The sequence below is a fragment of the Nymphalis io genome, chromosome 27 (assembly GCF_905147045.1).
Source record: "Nymphalis io chromosome 27, ilAglIoxx1.1, whole genome shotgun sequence".
NCBI lineage: Eukaryota > Metazoa > Arthropoda > Insecta > Lepidoptera > Nymphalidae > Nymphalis > Nymphalis io.
The window spans coordinates 3407538-3430715 of record NC_065914.1 but is presented as its reverse complement, the minus strand read 5'-3'; the positions used below and the strand labels follow the sequence as shown (position 1 = coordinate 3430715).

At 35.8% G+C, this 23178-nt stretch overlaps 1 protein-coding gene across 1 annotated transcript; it reads left to right on the top strand.

Annotated features, from left to right (window-relative positions):
* Positions 1 to 8964: 8964 nt before the first annotated feature.
* LOC126778739 (fatty acyl-CoA reductase wat-like) lies at positions 8965 to 16873 on the top strand. Its single transcript, XM_050502362.1, has 8 exons — positions 8965 to 9134; positions 9744 to 9834; positions 10384 to 10506; positions 10912 to 11036; positions 11973 to 12131; positions 12348 to 12457; positions 13648 to 13715; positions 16808 to 16873. The coding sequence occupies exons 1-8, from the start codon at positions 8965 to 8967 to the stop codon at positions 16871 to 16873; spliced, it is 912 nt and encodes a 303-aa protein (XP_050358319.1).
* The last annotated feature ends 6305 nt before the right edge of the window (positions 16874 to 23178 follow it).

Here is a 23178-nt window from a genome sequence, read left to right as displayed (position 1 = left end):
TTTAAGATTCCAAAAGTATTTCTTGGGTTTTTCTGTCGAGAACTTCGCTTCACTTCTAATAGTTTGGAGTTAGCAGTGTGTACACTCCTGTATATAAATTTCGCTCTGCGTCTGAATGATTTCCGTTCGGATTTGCCATCCCATCGGCTTATCACTCATAAGCCGATGGCACTTTGCGTACACATGCCTTTACTTTAATATGTTCTGCTCAGTTGGCTAGTCCAACAAAATGTCCGTGTGGCCGAAATCATTCAAGAAACCATCAACAACAAAGGATCAAGTGATTTTTTTTTTATCAATTTGGCTCTATGTTTAAAGTCTTACAAACGTATTAACAATACCTTGCTTTTTGTCCAATCAACAAACAGCATCCATCAATTATAACAGCAGGAATGTAATGTAATATCAATGTTAGTATTAAGTAGAGAAACTTATATGGGGTAGCAAATGTGCCGCAGTACCATAATGCTTTTGTAGGTACAAGAGCCCTTGATTCATTTTTCATAATATTCACGAGTTCCCCTGTAATGCGGATATTATATTTTATACGATTTGGCTCAATTTTTTTTTATTATGTAGGCAGGTGGACGAGCATCTGGGACTTGGATGGAGCACTTACCTGATGGTAAGTGGTTATCACCGCTCATAGACATTGGCGATGTAAGAAATAATAACCATTCCTTACATCGCCAATGCGCTACCAACCTTGGGAACTGAGATATTCGCTCTGTCAGTTATATCATTATAATATTTATATTGCTTACAAAAACTCAAATAAAATAAAATCTTAAGTACAAATATTTCTAGCATGAGTAAATCATGACAAAACACACGTACAACGCCTAGAGATACTCCAAGAATTACCTAAAAATTTAAAAGTAGTATAACGATAGAACTTGCAATCAACTTCGGGCTCTAGGGAGTAGACGTGAAGAAGGAGGGAGAAGGTAAATGAGGAGAATTCCTTGTAATTTCATTACCAGTTTGGTAAACAATTTCTCAATATCTCAACATTTTTCGACATTTTTATATTACATAATATTTCGTTTTCGTAACGGTAGAAGTTAGCTCATCGGCTCTTCTCCAATATGAGTTTTATAATAGGATTAATTTTATAGTAATTACGGCTGCTCACACAATGAAATCCAATGATCAATTCAAGGTCAAAGTTTATTTTAATTCCTGCCATTGGAATAGACTTGAGCGTGGCCACATGTCTATGGTACGGAGCCGACCGCCGTGTAACGGCACGCTGCCGCGCCGGGAGACGGAGATATTAACACATGCGAACTAAGCAACAGCAATAAATTGCGGTGCACCGTACACGGCACCGCGTTGCGGCACGACGCCGCGCCGTACTGTAGACATGGGGCCACGCCCTTAAGGTAGTTTCTGCAATTATTTTGTTGTGATTTCTTGGCTTTCTTATTGTTACGCATATTTTACCGATTGCTGGTCGAGAGATACAAATAGGCAAGCCTTCTCCCATGACTCTGACGAGCTCTTCAGCGACTGCTTTTGTGATTGCATAACTATTTGCCCATTGATCCATAAATCTTAAAAATGAAAAATAAAAATATGAATACTTATTATATTGATATATTTTATTTCACCATGGAAATCCTATAAGCTATATCTTTGCCTTTTGCCAAATTGGCAATGAGCATAACGACTAACGCTGATATTTAATAAATCGTTTCTTAAATATTGTAACCAGACATAAATCGAAACGACGTTAGACTATCGAAAGTGCTAAATAGAAGATGGAAAATACTTTTTGATACATTTGGACGCAGTAAATAGTAATTTTATACGATCTTGTACTCACGGTTCGATCATGGCATCAAGTTTATCATCATCCACACATTCAGCGAGTTGTATCATTGTTTGTTGGTATAGGACTCTGGTAAAAATCCTCTTTAACATCTCCTTTAATACGATTCTTTATGGCGTGGGAGTACGCTGTAGAGACGTGGACAACCGATCTACGAACATAGGTAATAATAAAAAAAATGTAATAATTGCAGCACAAAGTTATATTATAGTTTTTTATAAGACGAATTGACGAATTAAAGAAGTAGTTAAAAGCTCCTTCCTCAGTTTTGAAATTAATTATATTCAAAGTGATTTTAATTTTATTAGGTACATTTTCGATTTTGTTATTTATGTTCCAGAGAAATGACTCAATGAATAATTTGAAGTAAGCACTAATTCTAATATTTATTGAAAGGGTTAGTACAATTACTTTGTTTAACATTATAAAGTATATAATAGTATAAATATTAACTAACTTTAAGTGTTTGCAAACTTGAGCTAATTTAAGCATCTCTCTGCAACGTGAAATATTACGTTGACCTGAAATAATAGTATAAAATTAAACAAATAAAAATGTTGTATTATAACGGTTGGGTTGAAACATTTCTGTCCAACGCGGTCCATTTCACCTCTTACTCTGCGTTAAAGAAAAAAATATTTAGGAAACCTGCATATGTCAAAGCCACATATGCTTCTACCAACCAATAGTGCAGTAACCCTCAATCCTTATCCTCAAAAGGAGAGGAGATTTAAGAGCCTTAGATAAACAGTGTGAGATTCACAGGCTGTTAAGCCTTAATATTAACATGAAATGTACCCGTCCAAATATTCTTTATTTATTCAACAAAAAATGTCATCGTTACCTCATCACTCAGCCTCGCCCAAGTCTTCACATCAATACCGAGGTTATCTTCGCTAGAATCGCCTTCAACAATCTCGAGTTTATTAACAAAGTTCGGTTGTTCCATAAAAAGTTCCTCGAAAAGCTGAAATGAAAATATTTTACATAATAAATATAAAAAATACTTTTTATTGACACGAAGAAGCAGTTCCTAGGGATCAAGCATATAATTAGCCGCGAGACCAAAGAAGCATTCAATACATTCATAAATTACTGTGATTATGAAAAGAAATAACATCCAATTAAAATAATCAATAGTAGCTGTTATTTGTATCTGTTTAATCTTAAAAGCTGTCATTTCTGAGATCATACTTACAGTAGCTTCTGAAAAAGTTTCAGGGATGGAGGCGTTATGATAGCTGTTAGTTAGCTTATGTACTAAGACAAGGTATAAGCTGTCCCAATTATAAATTTTAACCAATTCCATCTCGCTGTTTTAGCACAATTGAGTAACAAACAAAATATTGTTAAATTAATAAATTAGATTGCAACATACCGGATCCTCTAAACCAGCTTTAAGCCTTTCTTGAACAGCTTTCCCCTTCTTAACTCGAGCAACATGTAGACTTTTGTAACAGACGATCTAATAATAAAAACGTCACATTTTAATTACAAATAAATAGGACCGTATTCCTCTCAGAATAAGAGCAAATTTGCCTCTAATGATGACATTATATAAATATAAAATTGACAAACTGGTGAATTCGTTGCTACGTTTCCAAAAATATCAGTTAGTTGGTGCTAGATGTCTTAAATAATAAGTTAGTTTATAAACTCTAGTCTGTCTGTCCTAATAGTCACAAAACGTAACAGAGAAAGTCGAGTAGAACCGGTGAAGTCGGACCCAACCTTCCTTAAATAAAAAAATAAGGCTTAAATGGCTTGACAGTTTTTGATATAACGCCATATACTACGTGAGAAGGGTGAAAGGTTTTTGCCGAATAACTTTGTCATAATTAGCACGTAAGTTAAACAAATTTATTTATTTTGGACAACCAACAATAGATACATTAGACAGGCACTTAAATAGAGGTTTAAAAGATTTTTTGACAAATGTTCTACTAATTATAGGTAATCACATCATTCGTAAAAACATTACATTATACATAGTCATTAAATAAAGTTTTTAGTTAAAAATTACAAGTCCATAAAAATACAAATACATTAACATCATTAAAATTATTAAAAATATTTTGAAATTATTATTAAATTTACGATTGAATATTTATATAAACTTACATATTAATTTAGAGAAAAAAAAATGAGAACAAAAGAAAAACAAATCAATTTTAAAGAACAAAAAAACAAAAAAAAAAATGTCAATTCTATATAAGTTAGTGAATAATAAGTAAAATTGGGTCGATTGAAAGACAGTTCAAAGAGGGCAACTATTTATGAAATTCAAAACGTTGCGTTTGAACTGAGACAGGCTATTATGGAAAATATCCAAACATATGAACGATGATAGGTACCAATATAATCTACTTACTTTTGTTATATAAATTAAGATCACATTGCTATTTACTATTTCATGTTAATGTCAATATTCAATTATATATTCGTTTACGTCAATTAGTAGTTTTTTTAATGTTAATTTAGCCTATAATTGGTATAGATTTTGTAACACTATTTTTATATGCTGAATAAGAAAATATATTTCTAAATATATAACGTTGAAGTCTTAATGAAATAAATAAATATGACAAAAGTCATATCAAGTAATAATTATACACAGCGATTATTTTAAATTGAGCAATTCCGGCAATTTGAACGATTTCTGGGAAACTGTTATAAAAACGTTATTGGCTCACTGAAGAGTTACTGAATCAAATCAGTACCATTAAAATAAATAGACGAAATACTTAAAAGAAAAGAAATCAAAACTCTAAATACCTAAGGATTTTCTCGATCATGTGTTTTCCAATAAATCCTGACCCACCAATAACAAAGACCACAACGTTGTCGTAAAACTTCTGCACGGAAGAGTCTCCGCTTGAAATTGCCTTCTTAATTGCGTCATTCGTTGCTCGCGCTTCTTCTTGTATAGCTTCGATGCTCCTCATCTTGTCTATACAATAAAATGAGAAAATATTTATAAATACTGCATAATTAAGGGAATCGAACGAGTGATGCCGAGATGTTAAACGTTAAGAACGCCTGAATTTTAACCGCTGATATCGGGTTACCCAGCCAAGCATCACTGAATTTTTTTATGATTAATTTGTTTTTATAATTTATCTCGTGCTCGGCGGTGAAGGAAAACATCGTGAGGAAACCTGTATGTATCTTATTTCAATGAAATTCTACCACATGTGTATCCTGTGGCATATCAACCCGAATTAGGGCAGCGTGGTGAAACAAGTTCCAAACGCTCTCCTCACGATGTTTTCTTTCACCGTCAAGCACGAGATGAATTATAAACACAAATTAAGCACATGAAAATTCAGTGGTGCTTGCCGGGTTTGAACCCACGAGCATCGGTTAAGATTCACGCGTTCTAAACACTAAGCCATCTCGGCTATTTTCTTAGATAAATTTATTTTATTCTACGTAATTGATAAATATTATTTAAAGTTATTTAAATTAAATCAAGTCTACAGTTCCGAAAGGCATTTTGAAGTCGATTTTGCTTTTATAAAAAAAATTCTAACCAATATTGAGGCAAACGGGGTACTGAATGAGAAACTTACCTTACGGATTCGATCCTCGAAGCTAAATAACGAATGCAATTGACGTTAACAATAAAACGAATATATTTTTCATTTCCTTTTATATCAGTAAAATACGAGGCAAGTTTAAGTTTACATATCAATATAATGTTCCGTGAGATTTTAAATCAACAAAAACCCAATACATTACAATACACCCAATCTTTCATGTTATTACATGAAAGATTTTGTACATCTGCGAAAACTGGATTTATTATGAATATGTCATATTAAAAAAGTATTTAACTTTCCAAATATCTTTGATAAGATCGAAGAAGAAGTGAGTACTTAAATAAGCAAGACAATCGGACAATTTCAGCCATGGCGGCCAATCTCAAAAGAGATTAGTCAACTACGAAGGAGATATTATAGTGCACAAGTTTGTGCGCAAACACAGGTGCACTTTCTATTCCCTTACTCTCATAATTCGATGGGATGGCATTACGACATGACCGGAAAGAGTTCAAGCGCAGGACCAACGGCTTTACGTGCTTTCCGGGCACGGGAGTGTATACACTTGAAACTTCCAGACTCCGGGCTGCTACTTAGAGACAGAAAAACTCAATAACTTTTTATTGGCCCGACCTGGGGTATATGGACCTGGGCTATGGGTAATCCAGGACCTCCGCGTCTGCGGCCTTATTTGTGACTACAAAATTAATATATAAATAGACCAACGAGGCTGTTAATCAATCTCTATAAAAATGCTTAAATAAAAAAAGACGCAAGTCAAATCTCCGAATCACCATTTTGTTTCTGGTTCTCAAACGATAAGTAGGTTATGTCGCGATTTGTGATTTGTTAAAATTTAAAATATATACTTTATTCATAGAGACTGTCGCAACTTTTGACTCGTCATTTTACAATTTTAATTTTATAATAAAGCTCTCTCTCCACTAATCTAATCTGACTAAGATTACCTCCTTCCCGACGTCGCGCCCTTAGGACACGCATATTCTAAGCCCTTGTGGACTCCCAACATCCAGCTGAGTATCTTAAAGACTTCATCTTTCTTCCAGATAATCAGAATTTCGATTACACTGGAAAATATATTCTTAAATTTGTACCGAGATGCCTAGCGGATGTGAAACATTGAAATTAACGGTCTTTGAAAGAATTTTAATTAAGCAAACGCATTAAATGGGTCATAAAATTAATATATATTTCTTATTAAATTATAATAATATATTAGGAACGAAGTGAGTATGAGTATACATATATGCGTAACGCACACACAAGAGATTAGAGAGTGGTGGTGGAGAGTGGACATGAGGCAAGAAAGCAGTTTTAATTAATGACATTCAAGAAAATTGTAATACGTATGTAATATGCAGTACTTGAATTGAAGGGGTAGTTAGCCAGTGTAATTACAGGCACAAGGGACATAACATCTTAGTTCCCAAGGTTGGTGGTGCATTGGCCATGTAAACGATGGTTAACATTTCTTACGACGCCAATGTCTATGGCCGTTGGTGACCACTTACCATCAGGTGGCCCATATGCTCGTCCGCCTTCCTATACTATAAAAAAAAATTAAATCACACGGAACATTATCTTAAATGTTAATCATAAACTTGCCAGGCTATATTTATCAACGTCACTTGCATTCAGTATCTAGATTCGAGAATTGAGTTCGATATCGTTCGGTCGACATAAACTAAATAACTACAAATAATATCGGAAAGTTATATATATATATATATCTATGGATTTTATCAGAAATTAAATTCGTCGTTTTCCAAGATTATATTAACGTTAAACTCACTAGTTACTAATTTGATTTTCTCGCGCGATACGTAAATTAATATTATTATAATCTTTGTATTTATATATATTTCTTTGTGATTACATAAAACTAAACATAAGTACTAGAAACTGTTGTCTAGAATGTTAACGTACATAATGCTCATTTGAATTGCAAATAAAATGTTTAAATTTAAATTGGATGGAAATAGAAATATGACCCAATGTCATTTCAAAGCATACGTGTTTAATAAAACTAGATTTTCATTACATAAAAAACTTCCGTTAACGTATTTATTATAGTTAGCGTTCCGTTACTAGCAATAAGTCAAATAAATTTTATTATATCAGTGGCGCACTTAGGAGGCAAGCGACTCGTAAGCCGTGACGGCAAACGGCGTGTCGCTCTCCTATACAGTCACTTCATGCCCCCTCTCCCCCGCTACCTTCTACTTCCTTGTGTTGAAATAATCGTATCAACTAAAAAGAGAACCAGAAAAAAATCTAAAACTATAATATATGTATATAATCTTTCAAAAGTCAGATGGCCCGAAAGAAATTTAACCAAAAGACGTACTTTCTTCTCGCTTGAAAAACGCCTTTCGCGTGTCCCCCATGAAGTGGGGGAGGGGTGGTCGTAAAACTCGAGCGTCACGGAATAGCTTGCGCCTCGACGGTTGGCCTCAAAAGCAAAGCGAGTCAGTTGAGGCACTCTCCTCGTGCACCTGGCCCGCAGCCTCCTTCGGCGACATGACGTTTCGAAGGAGACCATCCTCTTACAACACCTCTCGCTACCCAGCATATCTCCGCCCCTAACAATCTATGTCTGTTGTGAAAGCATTCTCCTACCTAGACGATAATATATATATAACATTGTATTGTGTTTTGCTATTTTAAATGTGACGGAACATTGTTTTCATAATTAAACTTAAACTTGCCTTTAACTATATCGATATAAAAGGGGGCAAAAAATAAATTCGGTTTATTGTTAACGTCTCTCGCTTTCTAATTTCGAGAATCAAGTGCGACGTCGTTGGAAAGGTAAGAATGATATCCATTATTCTGTATTTGGCTAAATATTGATTAAAAGAAACGTTATGTTGGAACCGACTTCAACAACCTGCAGGGACCCTATAGACTTGACTTTTCCTTTGGACTCATTTCGAGAAAAAAACCGCGAAATAATTTTGTAACCATACACGGTGTCGCGGACCATTTAAGTTGAATCAATGGAATATCAGGGACCATGTCTGCGGTTGAGGCTTTATAGTCCAATATGAGAACGGCAACATCTTCTACACTTTGTGCACATGTTTTTGCAACATGGCATTAATTCTTATGAAAAATATCGTGATTAGATCATAGACAGTTTTAAGTACCTTTTTATAGTTTTGTGATATTTCAACAGGTAGTTAATAGGTAGTTTGAAAACACTCGTACTTAAGCATTTGTTTTCGATTTGTAAATAATTTTGTAAATAAAGTTTATAGGTTAGGTAGGTATTTCATTACGTCGCCTCATATATTTTATTCTCATTGTTTTGTTAAATTTATAATTAGTTAGTTACTTCATAATAAGTACTTTTTTTTAATTCACAAATTTAACTTTAAGTATTAAGAGGATACAATTTCCTGGGAAGGTATCGTTTGCAGTCACAGTAAATAAATCACAGAGACAGAAAATCAAGTATGTCAGAATAGGGACTAATGTTTTTCTCATGGCCAATTTTACAGCTAGTTATTATACAGTTAGTTATTATATCATAAATATTTTTGTCATATTATTGTTTTAGACAAGATGAGGATCATCGAAGCTATTCAAGAAGAAGCGCGAGCAACGAATGACGCAATTAAGAAGGCAATTTCAAGCGGAGACTCTTCAGTCCAAAAGTTTTACGACAACGCTGTGGTCTTTGTTACTGGCGGGTCAGGATTTGTTGGCAAACACATGATCGAGAAAATCTTTAGGTATTTAGAGTTTTAATTTCTTTTTTTGAATAATTCTATTTGTTTTAATGGTACTGCATAGTAAGGTCCTCCAGATCGATTTCGGCCACAACAGCCTAAAGAGAGATTAGCTAACTGCGCAGGAGATATTATAGTGCACAAGTGTGTGCGCAAACATAGGTGCACTCTCTATCTCTAGCTCTCATAATCCGATGGGAAGGCTATCCGACATAACCGGAAAGAGTTCAGGCGCTAGTCGTTCAGAAAGAGGTTTCCGAGGTACGGGCGTGTACACACTTCATAACCCCGGGCTGCGGACTGAAAATTTTCTAACAGAAAAACCAAATAATTTTTTACCAATAAAAATCCCAGGTCAAGTTGGCCCGATTGAACAAAGTACCTCCAGGTCAGCGGTCTTATATCTAGCCAGTAGACCAACGAGGCAGTCAACCTGCATAGTACAGTACATATATATAGTAACTTATTTGTGGGGCAATGACGGTTTTAGAACAGGATCCCTGCCTCTGTTGCTTGGCAATAAAATAAATGCCATTCATTCGTCAACTTTATACAATATGTAATGTTTGCAAAGTTTGCCCTTATCCTGAGAGCAATTATTTTTTTCATTAGATCATCTAATGTTAGAAAAGTCTACATGTTGCTCCGAGTTAAGAAGGGGAAAGCTGTCCAAGAAAGACTTAAAGCTGTTTTGGATGATCCGGTATGTTGCGATGCGAATATGAATAGATATTATAAATGTTAAAGTTTGTATGTTTGTTATTCAATTACGGACAAAATCAGCTTGACGGATTTGGTTATAATTTGGAATAGCCTGCTATAACACACCCCCTCACCGTCTCACGAGGCGAAGCAGTGGGAAAAAACTAGTGTTAGTATAATCTCAGATCAGCATTGCTTAAAAGCAACATGCTGCGGAAAATTTGAAGCATGTCTTTTGGAGTTTGTGTAATTTAGACACACATACACACACATGCAAGAGAAACAGAAACACAGATAATCAGAGAGCCTCTGCTTGCTGTAAAGGTTTTAGTAGCACACTGAGCCCATTAATTTAATTTTAGTTTTAATTTTATTATAGTGATCCTTATTATGTGCGGCCGTAAATAGTTTTATTTTTATTAATAAATACGAATATAGACTATTAAGAGACTAGACACAGAGACTAATAAAACTCTGCTATTCAAGCTAGCCACTTGACTAACGACGCAGAAGACAATAGTATTTATTACGTAAAATGTTTTCATTTTAGCTTTTCGAAGAACTACTTAAGGAACAGCCAAACTTTGTTAACAAACTCGAGATTGTAGAAGGTGATTCTAGCGAAGATAACCTGGGTATTGATGATAAGACCTGGGCGAGGCTGAGTGATGAGGTAACGAGCGATTTTACTAAGGTTCTCTATCAGTCAGCCAATAACGTGAATTCCATGGACCATGGTAAAAAATCTAACTAATAGGCTAAGGTATCTTCGTTTTGAGGAAATGGTTAGGACCTTACTCTACCACACTACTCCAGGGTTGGTACACATGTAGCTCTGACACACGTAGGTTTCCTCAGATGGTTTTCTTTACCGGCTAGCACGATATTAATAGCAACGTGTTGTGCAGAAATATGCCAACTGAAACAATATATATTATTTTAAAGACATTCCATAGTGTTATGTGACAACGTTCCTGTCTGTAAAAATGGATTCCACTTTAAAATCTTAATCACTTTTATTGGTATGTCTGTGTCAATTGTAGATTAATAACTGTTTATTTTTTTATTATTATTTCAGGTCAACATAATTTTTCACGTTGCAGCGTCCGTAAATTTTCGCGAATCTCTTAAAATAGCGACTTTCACCAACATTAAAGGGACCAGAGAGATTCTAAAATTAGCTAAGGCTTGCAAGCATTTAAAGTTAGTATTTAATATAATATTTTTATATTATTATCTACTCTATAATTTTCACACTTGAGTCGCTTGGGTCGCTGGGTGGAATGGAATCACGGCATACTCACATTCAGGGTGACGTAGATACTTACCATACACGCATTGCTTCGGTAGCTACCTGCACCGGATAGCGAGGCGGGAGGTGACACCCTCCTGCTACGAGAGCGGCCCGCCTTCGGACACAGCGCGTCACACCCTGATTGAGTGTGCCACATGAGGGCCTCTGCACCATTCCCTGGCGGCCATTGTAGGCGGAGACCTCTCGCTGACGAGCGTGATAAACGTCATGATCGGTAGCGAGAGGTGCTGGAAGGAGATGGTCTCTTTCTGCGAATATGTCATGTCGCAGAAGAAGGCCGCGGAGCGGGAGCGTGAGAAAACGTTGGCGCTATTCACAACTTCTCCTCCCGCCGTAAGTGGCCACCGCCGGGGCTAGGGGTCTCTGTACCCCACAATACTAAGTATTGCTGCTTAGTGGCAGAATATCTGATAAGTGAGTGGGGGAGTACTACTCCACCCAGACGGGCCTGTACAAAGCCCTACCATCAGGTCATGTAAATGACTTATCATTTATTGTCGTTATTATTGGTTTTATGGCTGAAATTAAATATGTTTATAACATGAACAAATAATGAATGGACGAACGTTTGTGCGCTAAAGCTTTTAAATAATAGCACATTTATATAGCACATGCGAGAGGATTGAAATTGCGATTCAACGAGCAAATGCCCCGTTATTTTTGCTACCACGCCGTCATTATTTCTACAGTAGCTATTTTTTATTTGAATATACGCATTTTATTTATGTACCAAATGTAAATAATTGTAATGTAAATACATGTTTTATTTTTGCATTGCAATTATTTAATTCCTATATTTATTTAATTATTACCTATGCTCCTAGATCGGTTGTCCACGTTTCTACAGCGTACTCCCACGCCACAAAGGATCGTATTAAAGGAGATGTTAAAGATGATTTCTACCAGAGTCCAATACCTCCTGAAACAATGATACAACTCGCTAAAAGTGTGGGTGACGATAAACTTGATGCCATGATCGAACCGTGAGTATATGATCGCACAAAATTGCTATTTACTGTGGTCATATGTATCAAAAATACTGTGTCCCATTTTCTATTGATCGTAAATGACTAGCTTCAGCTCGGTTAAATTAAAACGCGTTTATATTATAAGTTGGGCATGACCTTCCAATTAAAGGTTTGTTTTGATGTTTCATAAATAATAGAACAACTATTTACATTTTTATTTTCACTTTTAAGATTTATGGATCAATGGCCAAATAGTTATGCAATCACAAAAGCAGTCGCTGAAGAGCTCGTCAGAGTCATGGGAGAAGGCTTGCCTATTTGCATCGTTCGACCAGCAATCGGTAAAATATGCGTAACAATAAGAAAGCCAAGTAATCACAACAAAAGAATTGCAGAAACTACCTTAAGGGCATGGCCCCATGTCTACAGTACGGCGCGGCGTCGTGCCGCAACGCGGTGCCGTGTACGGTGCACCGCAATTTATTGCTGTTGCTTAGTTCGCATGTGTTAATATCTCCGTCTTCCGGCGCGGCAGCGTGCCGTTACACGGCGGTCGGCTCTGTACCATAGACATGTGGCCACGCTCAAGTCTATTCCAATGGCAGGAGTTAAAATAAACATTGACCATGAATTGATCATTTGACATCATTGGCCAAGATCTAAGATTATCTGCGGTATTCATTATGGATAAATGACGTTTTGAATATAAGCGTTGTTATCAGAACTTTCGAATTAAAATAGATATAAGCAGTTGTCTGGAATAGTGTTGTTTTATACATAAAAATATATTAATAAATAACTGATTACAGTACATAATATAGTAGAACAATTATCAAATCGCATGAAGTATATAAATCTAAATTTTTATACTCCTGACATTGGAATATAGTAAACGAAATACTCATAGTGGATAAGAAGCATATTTCGTAATTATCATCACAATATATATTTCCGAATGTTTATTCAAATAGTTCAGCGATTGCTTTCTGTTATCTTTAGCCTTTATAATTACTGATAACGAACTTAACAACAACGTTATTTACCAAAGCTTGTTGCATTCCACATATTACTGGGATTTGATTAAATTATTTGATCAGCGTTTGAAGCTTCTGTTTCATTAGTTATCCTGTATTATCCGATAAGAAATACGATACATTCCTTGTAAGAGGTTAAAAAATATCGTATATACACTCAATTTAGTCGTATATACTAGTTTTCAAGTTAAAACGTACATCTGTACATCATGAATTATACGGAATTTGTTTTATTGTTTTGTGGTTTTCTAATACGCAAAAGCAGAGAATTTTAATTAACATAATTAATTTGGTAAAATATGACTTAATTCTTAGTTATTTGCTCATATTTTACCTCATATATGCAATCAGGCAATCGGCATAGACTCTACTAACACAAACAACTAGCGTACTGCCAAATATGTTTATATACTAACTCTTCATTTATCACAGACAATTAATTATTTAATATTTTACTAACCAAATATTCCTAACAAAAACATGCCTTTTTCTTCCAGTGGTATCTGCGTACAGGGAACCAAAGCTTGGATGGGTTGACGTTAAAAATGCGTATGGACCAAGCGGGGTGAGCAGCCACCGTTTATATATACTAACAGTCTTATAATTAAAGCTTATATTAGATTAGATCTGATGTGCCAAAAACAAATCTATATAAATAGATGTTGGTGCATCTTGTTGAAATTAATAGACTTCGACACCGTTTTAATGGTCACTTAAAAAATTGCATGTACATGTATTTTTCATTGAGAGAGAGAGCTGGTTCCTCCTGACTGGCCTAGGCCAGTCTGGGTACCGGCCTCGGAGTTGCCCCATAACCCGGACTGTTCCTCACCGGCAAGTTGTCTTGCCATTTAATAAAATTTAATTTTATTTATTGTAATTTTATTGAGAAAGTTCCTATATTATACATTGTTATAACACGCCGCTAGATTGCACCCATTTCTGATCAATACGCTTAACTTATGTCCACATCGATTTTCTAGATAATAGTCGGTTGCTGATATTTTATCTCAACTTCAATTTTTCCTCAAAATATTTAAGACGAATCTTTTTTACCCGATCTGAGAATAAGTTTTATTAACGATGGATTTCCCCAATTTGCCTCCTCCACCCATGAAAGCCTATTAGTGATAACGATTACATCTGCCCTGCGAAGCCCAAAAATATATGCCTAGAAGTTCTATCATTATTCTACTTATTTAATTTTACTAGGTGGTAGGACTTTGCGTAAGCCCGTCTGGGTAGGTACCACCCACTCATCAGATATTCTACCGCTAAATATCGACTTAGTATTGTTGCGTTTCAGTGTGAATGGTGAGTGAGCCAGTCTATTCACACGGGACATAATATCATAACATCTTGGTCCCAAGGTTGGTGGCGCATTGGCGATGTAAGGAATGGTTAATATCGCCAATGTCTATGGGCGTTGGTGACCACTTTTCATAAGGTGACCTATTTGCCCGTTCGTCTACCTACGATATAAAAAAATAACTATTTTTCAGATAATACTCGGACTTGGACTAGGCGTTATACGGACTTTATTGGCTGATAACATAAAAATCGACTTTGTACCCGTGGATATCGTCACCAATACAATGATAACTGCAGCGTTGGAGACACACGACAGATATATAGCAGGAAACCAACAGCCAATTATTTATACAGTTAGTAGCAAAAGAAATCCACTGACTTTCTGTGAGTATTTTAGGAAAACGAATTATATCGCAATAATGAATGACGACTTGTTGCTATTTTTTTTTCTTTTATTAAATTTTGTAATCAAATTTTTAACTGTGTAAATTTTGTAAGACCATGTTTAAAATTAACTTAAAAATACCTATTAAAATTGATAACACTTATTATTATATATTTACTGGTGGTAGGGCTCTGTGCATGCTCGTCTGGGTTTTTCTTCTTCTGCCGCAAAACAGCAGTACTTGGTAGTGTTATGTTCCGGTTTGAAGAGTGAGTGAGCCAGAGTAATTACAGGCAGAAGGGACATAACATCTTAGTTCCCAAGGTTGGTGGCGAATTGACGATGTAAGGAATGATTAAAATTTTTACATCGCCAATGTCAATGGGCGGTAGTGACCACTTAACATCAGGGGGCCCATTTCCTCGTCCGCCTACCTATAACATAAAAAGAGTACTTTCCATATTACAGGGGAACTTGTGGATGTCGTGAATAATGAAGGAAGAGCTCTTATACCAACAAAAGCATTATGGTATTGTGGCGCATTTATTACCCCATACAAGTTTCTGTACTTAATACTAACACTGATATTACATTACATTCCTGCTACTATAATTGATGGATGCTGTTTGTTGGTTGGACAAAAAGCAAGGTATTATTATTACTAATGTACGAGTGTCATTCTTGTAATAAAAAAGACTCGATGAAGAAAAAATCCGTTGACGCTATGATTTTCTTCTTGACCGATTTTGTTAGTGATATATAAAATCTTTAAAAATTAGCAAATTATCTATGATCTTTTTATCTTTTTACTGGTGGTAGGGCTTTGTGCAAGCTCGTCTGGGTAGGTACCACCCACTCATCAGATATTCTACCGCAAAACAGCAATACTTGATATTGTTGTGTTCCGGTTTGAAGGGTGAGTGAGCCAGTGTAATTACAGGCACAAGGGACATAAAATCTTAGTTTCCAAGGTTGGCTGCGCATTGGCTATAAGCGATGGTTGACATTTCTTACAATGCCAATGTCTAAGGGCGTTTGGTGACCACTTACCATCAGGTGGTCCATATGCTCGTCCACCTTCCTATTCTATAAAAAAAAAAAGATCTCTGTGAGGAATATGTCAAAAGTATAAAAAATTTAAATTGCCTATGGTCTCATTCCAATATCGTTGATTACAGTCCACCACAAGGCTACGTGTGAGTAGGGTCTATGTCAGTCACAATTATCACGTAAATAATATATAGTGGAATAAAAAAAAAAAACAAAAAAACTAATAGTATCAAGCCGAGATGGCCCAGAGTAAAAATGCGTGAATCTTAACCGATGACCGTGGGTTCAAACCAGGGCAAGCTCCACTGAATTTTCATGTGTTTAATTTGTAATAAAAATTCATCTCGTGCTTTACGGTGAAGAAAAACATCGTGATGAAACCTGCATGTGCCTAATTTCACTGAAATTCTGCCACATGTGTATTCCACCAACCTGCATTGGAGCAGCCTTGTGGAATAAGCTCCAAACCTTCTCCTCAAAAAGGGAGAGGAGGCCTTAGCGCAGTAGTGGGACATTCACATGGTGCTACCATACCACCATACCAATAGTAAGAATAATAGCGTTAAAAAAATGTCTACGTTTAAGTAGTCAATGCCTAGTCTAGTGGATAGTTAAATAAACAAAACAAAGAACATACTATACCTATGTGCTTTGTTTTACCAAGCATATATAGTACAATAATAGTCTCCTATGTATCACTGTTCATACGGACACAAACATAAACAATATACAAATATTTCTTACTATTTTCATTTATTTGTAATTGAAGTCATAGATTATTGAGATTATTGTAAATTCTTGTTGCAAAGTATAATTGTTGTCTTTGTATACGTATGTACGAGTACAGTATTATTACGTATTATATCATATAAATTAGGAGAATGATGTTAAATATGTTTTTTAATTTTTAGGTTATTAAAGGTATACAATTTGGTGCAATCACTTTCTTCGGTTTTGACAATTTACAAAAACAATGAATGGAACTTCCACGACGCGAACACTCTGAGTCTACACAACAAGTTATCGGAAACTGACAAAGTAATATACAATTGTGATATTTCATCTGTAGACATGAAGGAATTCGTTTTAGTTTGGTCTTACGGAGTTGTAAAATATATCGTAAAAGAAGACATGGAGAACAGAAGTTACGCCTTATGGAAGCAGTCGGTGTTGAGAGTTGTACATTATATAGTACTCCCATTGTACTTGTACGGGTTATTTAAATTGACGTCGACTGTTATTATATTTACATATTTTGTTATTGTTGTATTTTGTAAATACCTACTTGCATTATTTAATATTTAATTGTAACTTGATGATACATGGTGTTGTGAAAATTGTGTGAAAAATAAAAAATCTGTCCCTCTGAAATTCTTGTTATGAAGATTTCGAACCAGTTAAAAAATAATAATTATCTATGGGATCATCGTACCTACCTATTTTTTTTCATAAGTCGTCTCGTAGACTAAGAAACAAATCTCTGTCTACGAGTCTCTACATTTGACAGTGCACCACTGTCACTGATTTAAAATGGACATATTGTCAAATTTAATAGCTGCTGCAATAGATACGTAATATAATACCTTTGAGAATCCTTAATTCCCATCCAACTATTGCTCCAGATATTATGAAATAAATAGTATCATAGTAAGTATACTTTGTGTTCTTCCAGTTAATTACGAAAAAGTACTGAAGTATCATCCTCTAAAATTGTTACCCAAGGGAAGAATAGAAAAAAGAAAATAAACTATTGTCGGATAATTTCGATATCGATATATCACGTAGAACATAATTATTATAAAATAGTCTGAAATATATTGTAAATTTATTGATACAAAATTAGAATTAAACACATATTGTCTACATTTTAACGTTACCTATTATTTTATTAGTTAAACACGTCGAAACAACAACAATGAGAGCTTGTGGAACCGAACCAAAAAACTAATAATAGAGTCTGCTTCGATCTCTGGATCTTCAGCTGCAACATACAAGCGACAGCACTGGATGTCAGATAATACCTTAAAACTTGTCGAACGGAGACGCACGCTAAAGTCAACAGGTGCAGGCGTTAGTGACTTAAACAAACTGTCAGCACAAATTCAAGCAGGTTGCAGAAAGGATTATAATGAAAAATGCAAAATCTTTGCAAAATATGGAATCTTTGACAGTGAATTATTTGATGCTCGATATAATGTTTATCGTAACAACCGTGATTACGAGCAGTTAGAAATGACAAAGGGAGGTGGTACTCTGATAGCGGCCCGTCGTGAAATTGATGTTGATGTGAGAAATGTTCAGTTGCCTAATTTTCCTAGTGCTGAAGTCACTTATATAAAAATTATAACTAAACGCGGTATTATTAGGAAAATTCTGCATCTTTTTTGTTGTTACTGTCCACAGAATAATTCTCAAACGGATTCACAGCTTAATTTTTTTGAATATATATCTGATTTGATTATAGAAAATTCACAAGATGATATAATTATTACAGGTGATTTTAATATACGAGATGCTGTTTGGTCATTAAATAATAATAATTCAATTTATATTTTAAATCCCTCGGAATGTCTCCTTGTACATCAAATATTTGTTTTTATGAATTTTACTGGATTACAACAATTAAATTATATTCTTAACTTAAATAACAGGCTCTTAGACTTAGTACTTTCCAATCTGAATTGTAACATATCTCGTGTGGACCCTTTATCAGAACCTGAAGATGAACATCATCCTTCCCTTTGTATTAAAGTTGATATGAATACCATTGAGCGAAATTTAAATCCACCTATTCGTGTTGTACGTCGCTTTCACAGCGCTGATTATGATAAAATTAATTTTGAATTAGCTAAAGTCAACTGGCAACACGAATTTAAAAACAAAGATATTAGTCAGGCAGTTGATACGTTCTATCTTATCGTAAATCACATTATAGAGACATTTGTCCCGTCTAAGTGTATAAATGAGATCAATAAATATCCACGCTGGTTTACGCGACCCTTGATAAAATTAATTAATAAAAAATTAAAATTCCACAAAAAATGGAAAATTTATGGCCAACAAAACGATTATAACAAGTTCTCTGAATTACGACTACAATCAAAAAACTTAGAAGAAACGTGTTATAATGAGTTTCTGGAACGAGCAGAGAATAATATTCGTTTTAGCTCAAAACAGTTTTGGTCCTATATAAAGACTAAAAAAGGTCATACATCTGTACCTAATGTAATGTATTTTAACTCTCAAGTTGGATACAGTGGACACGATATAGCAAATATGTTTAATTCTTATTTTCATTCAGTTTTTGAGGATAATAGTGGAAATCAAACAATGGATCACTATTCTACTAGCGCAAATCAGACTATCATCAGCTCTATCGAGATTGTTGACAAAAAAGTAGAACGATATTTATCGAACATAGATACATCCAAGGGTTATGGTCCAGATGGAATACATCCCATTTTCTTAAAAAACTGCAGTAAAGTGTTATGTGTGCCTTTAACAATGCTTTTCAAAAAATCATTGGACAATGGATTATTACCAACTATTTGGAAAAAAATCTTTAATTACGCCGATTTATAAGTCTGGAAATAAAAACGATATAAAAAACTATCGCGGTATTTCTAAATTGTCAGTTATTCCAAAACTTTTTGAAAAGATTGTCTATGATACGATATTTCCATTATTAAGGCCTCTACTTACCTGTAACCAACATGGTTTTATTAATAAGCGATCCACTGAGTCCAATCTGTGTGAGTTCTTGCATACAGTATTGAGTGCTATGGAAGTTGGTTTCCAGGTAGATGTCGTATACACTGATTACTCGAAAGCATTTGATAAGATATCGCACAATTTGTTATTACAAAAACTTAACAACATCGGTATACATGGTGACCTTCTACGTTGGCTTACATCTTATCTCCGCGAAAGATCTCAAGCCGTTGCTATTAAAGGATATACGTCTAGTTTTATTCCTGTAAGATCGGGTGTACCACAAGGTTCTCACCTTGGCCCTTTACTTTTTAACATTTTTATTAATGACGTAACTAATTGTTTCAAAAATTCTCAAGTTTTATTATACGCTGATGACACTAAAATTTTTAAGATAATAAAAAATAATCAAGACTGTTTTCATTTACAAGAGGATTTAAATAAATTAGGACAATATTGCATTGCTAATAATTTGCAGCTTAATGTTAACAAGTGCTGTGTAATTACATTTTCGAAAAAAAAAGAACAAATAATTTTTGACTATTCCATATTTAATACTAAATTAAAAAGGGTAACCGAGGTGAGAGACCTTGGGGTACAACTAGACAACAAACTTATATTCGATAAGCATATTGAGGAAATAGTGATGAAGTCGTATAAAATGCTTGGATTTATCTTTCGGCAAGGGGCAGATTTTAAAAATATTCATATCTTTGTAATTTTGTACAATGCTTTCGTTAGATCACATTTAGAGTATGCGTCAACTGTTTGGAATCCACAATATGCAAAATATGTCAACTTAATTGAAAATATACAAAACAAATTTATCAGGAGGTTGCGATACAAATTTACTTTTCCTGACTCTGTTTTTATGCCACTTGAAGAACGTAGAGAACAAAGAGACCAAATGTTTCTTTACAAAATATTAAATAATTTAATTGATTCTCCATATCTGCTCAGTGAGATTTTATTTAGGTGTCCTCGTTTTAACGCTCGCTCTCAGGATACTTTTTCAATACCCATTTATAAAACTAATTATTTCAAAAATTCTTTTATTCTAAGATCTTGTAATAGTCATAATAGAAAATACAACCACATTGATCTGTTTAAAAATAGTTTAAGTAAATTTTATAATCTTGTGAAAAATACTTATTAGTAATTAACCATAACCATATTTACGTTAAAATTTTACTTTGTCATAAATAGTTATATTTTATGTAACATCAAAATTAGTCCACTTCCCTGTTAAAACAGTAGTGGAAACTTAACTGGCATAAGTGTTAAAATATGATTATTATATTAAGTTGTAATATACGATATGCTGTATGTTTCCCTAATAAATAAATAAATAAATAAATAAATGTCAGGAAATCGATGCTCATGCAAATAGACATGAGTCTAGAGATCTCTACCATAAAATTCGATCCATCACAAAGACACTTCCTTCCAAGTCCTGGGCCATTGAAGATAGTAATGGTAGAGTAGTCAATGAGCTAAACCATATAACTGACGTTTGGAAGAGATATTGCCAGTCCTTGTTCCAGGACAACCAGTCGAAAAACTTTCCTGGTACAGAGCCCGATTCTTCGATCGGAAGTAAAAACCGCCATTATGCATCTAAAGAAGGGGAAAGCCACAGGAAGAGATGCTATACCGATCGAAACTATAAGATCCTTAGGGGACATAGGTGTCAATATCTTCCTCAACATATGCAACAAGATATGGTATTCAGGAACATGGCCAACAGAATGGTCTCACACGGTTTTCGTTCCTTTGCACAAGAAGGGTTCAACTAAGAAGTGTAGCAACTACCGCCTTATAGCCCTCATATCTCATGCTAGTAAAATCCTGCTACACATAATCAATGAACGACTGAAGAACTTTCTGTCCAAAGAAATTGCACCAGAACAAGCCGGTTTTGTAAAAGGAAGGGGTACACGTAAGCAGATCCTCATTGTTCGCCAGATAATAGAGAAGGCACGAGAGTTTAACAAGCTTACTTATATTTGCTTTGTTGACTTCTCAAAAGCATTTGACTCAGTAAAATGGCCCAAGCTATGTAGGGTGTTACTGGACATGGGTACACCGAAACACTTAGTTTATCTTCTTAGGCGTTTTTACGAAGATGGGACTGCATCCGTGCGGGCGGTGATGTTTTATCTGAAGACTTTCATCCCAGCGCTGGAGTCCGCCAAGGATGCATAATATCACCGCTCTTGTTCAATGCTTACACAGAACTGGTAATGCGCATTGCGCTTGAGGACTGGAGTGACGGTATTGCAGTTGGTGGGCGCAAGATTACAAATTTGCGCTATGCCGACGACACGACCTTGTTTGCGTCTGACGCAGTTCAGATGGAAGAAATCCATCAGAGACATCTGGATTCTGAAGGTTTCGATCCGTACTTAAAAATTTATCTTTAAACCTTTTTAAAATTAAAATTAAAACAATAACAAATAGAGAAAGAATACATTTCACTGCCCCTCTCTTTCTCATGAGTGTCGTAAGAGGCGACTAAGGGATATCTGAGCGACCATCTGCTCATCTGGTGGTAGGATGCTAACATCCGCCTGGCTTGTTACCACCGTACGCATGGTGAAAAACTCGTAAAGTGGCTCGACTCGTAAAGCCAGTGCCCGAGCGAGTATTGCAGCGATGGGTGTTGGTCCAGTGGAGACGGCTGTTGAACCAATGCCGGGGGAAACTGTATTGACCTGCCGGACAGGGAGACCTGAAGAAACGGCTGTTCCGCTGGCCGCCCGTGGCATAGTACAGGGGCCCGAGCGTGCCTAACCAGCTCGCGAGGCTGCCCCACCAGGCCACGCATAATCTCGGGGTGGACCGTCGTGCCGGTTGGTGACCGGAAGGTGGGGTCGCGGCGGCCACTTCCGAGGGGGGGGGGTTCGGGGGCCCTTCCGTCCGGAGGATCAGTATATTTTCCCTTTTGGCGACCATTTGGGGAAACACGCCTCCATACTTTGCCCACACCTATCGTGGCAATACGTCGCTTGCTTCACGTCTCTTTTCCTTATTTTTCGAAATGGTAGCGCAACTAAGAAATAACGGTCGTTCAGCGGTGCACACTCCCACCATACTCACGCTGTTTGAGGTCGAGTTCTCTAACATCCGAGGACTCCACACTAACCTCAACGCTGTCCACCACCATCTCGAGACAGCACGGCCAGCAATGTTGTTTCTCACGGAGACGCAAATATTCCGCCCTGCCGACACCAGCTACCTTAACTATCTCGGCTACATGCTTGAAGAATCTTTCAAAGCGAAAGCCGGAGTATGCTTGTTCGTCAGGGCGGATGTTTGTTGTCACCGATTGTGCTGCTTGGAGGACCCCTCCTTCTCCATGTTGGTGGTACGTGTGGACCTGGTTCGTCAGAGTCGAGTCTACGTGTGGCTCTACAGATCCCACAGTGGTGACTTGGAGACAAGCCGATTATTTGACCATCTTAGTTGGGTGGCAGATGCTGCGCAAGAGCAGTTTTCTAACGCGGAATTGGTGTTTTTGGGGGATGTTAATGCTCACCATGAATCATGGTTGAAATCCCTCAAAACTGAT

Coding starts and splice junctions, on each gene's coding strand:
- LOC126778739 (XM_050502362.1), top strand. CDS start 8,965: ATGAGGATCATCGAAGCTATTCAAGAAGAAGCGCGAGCAACGAATGAC. Junction 9,835..10,383: donor AAGCTGTTTTGGATGATCCG/GTATGTTGCGAT, acceptor TTTTCATTTTAG/CTTTTCGAAGAACTACTTAA. Junction 12,132..12,347: donor CTTGATGCCATGATCGAACC/GTGAGTATATGA, acceptor TTCACTTTTAAG/ATTTATGGATCAATGGCCAA.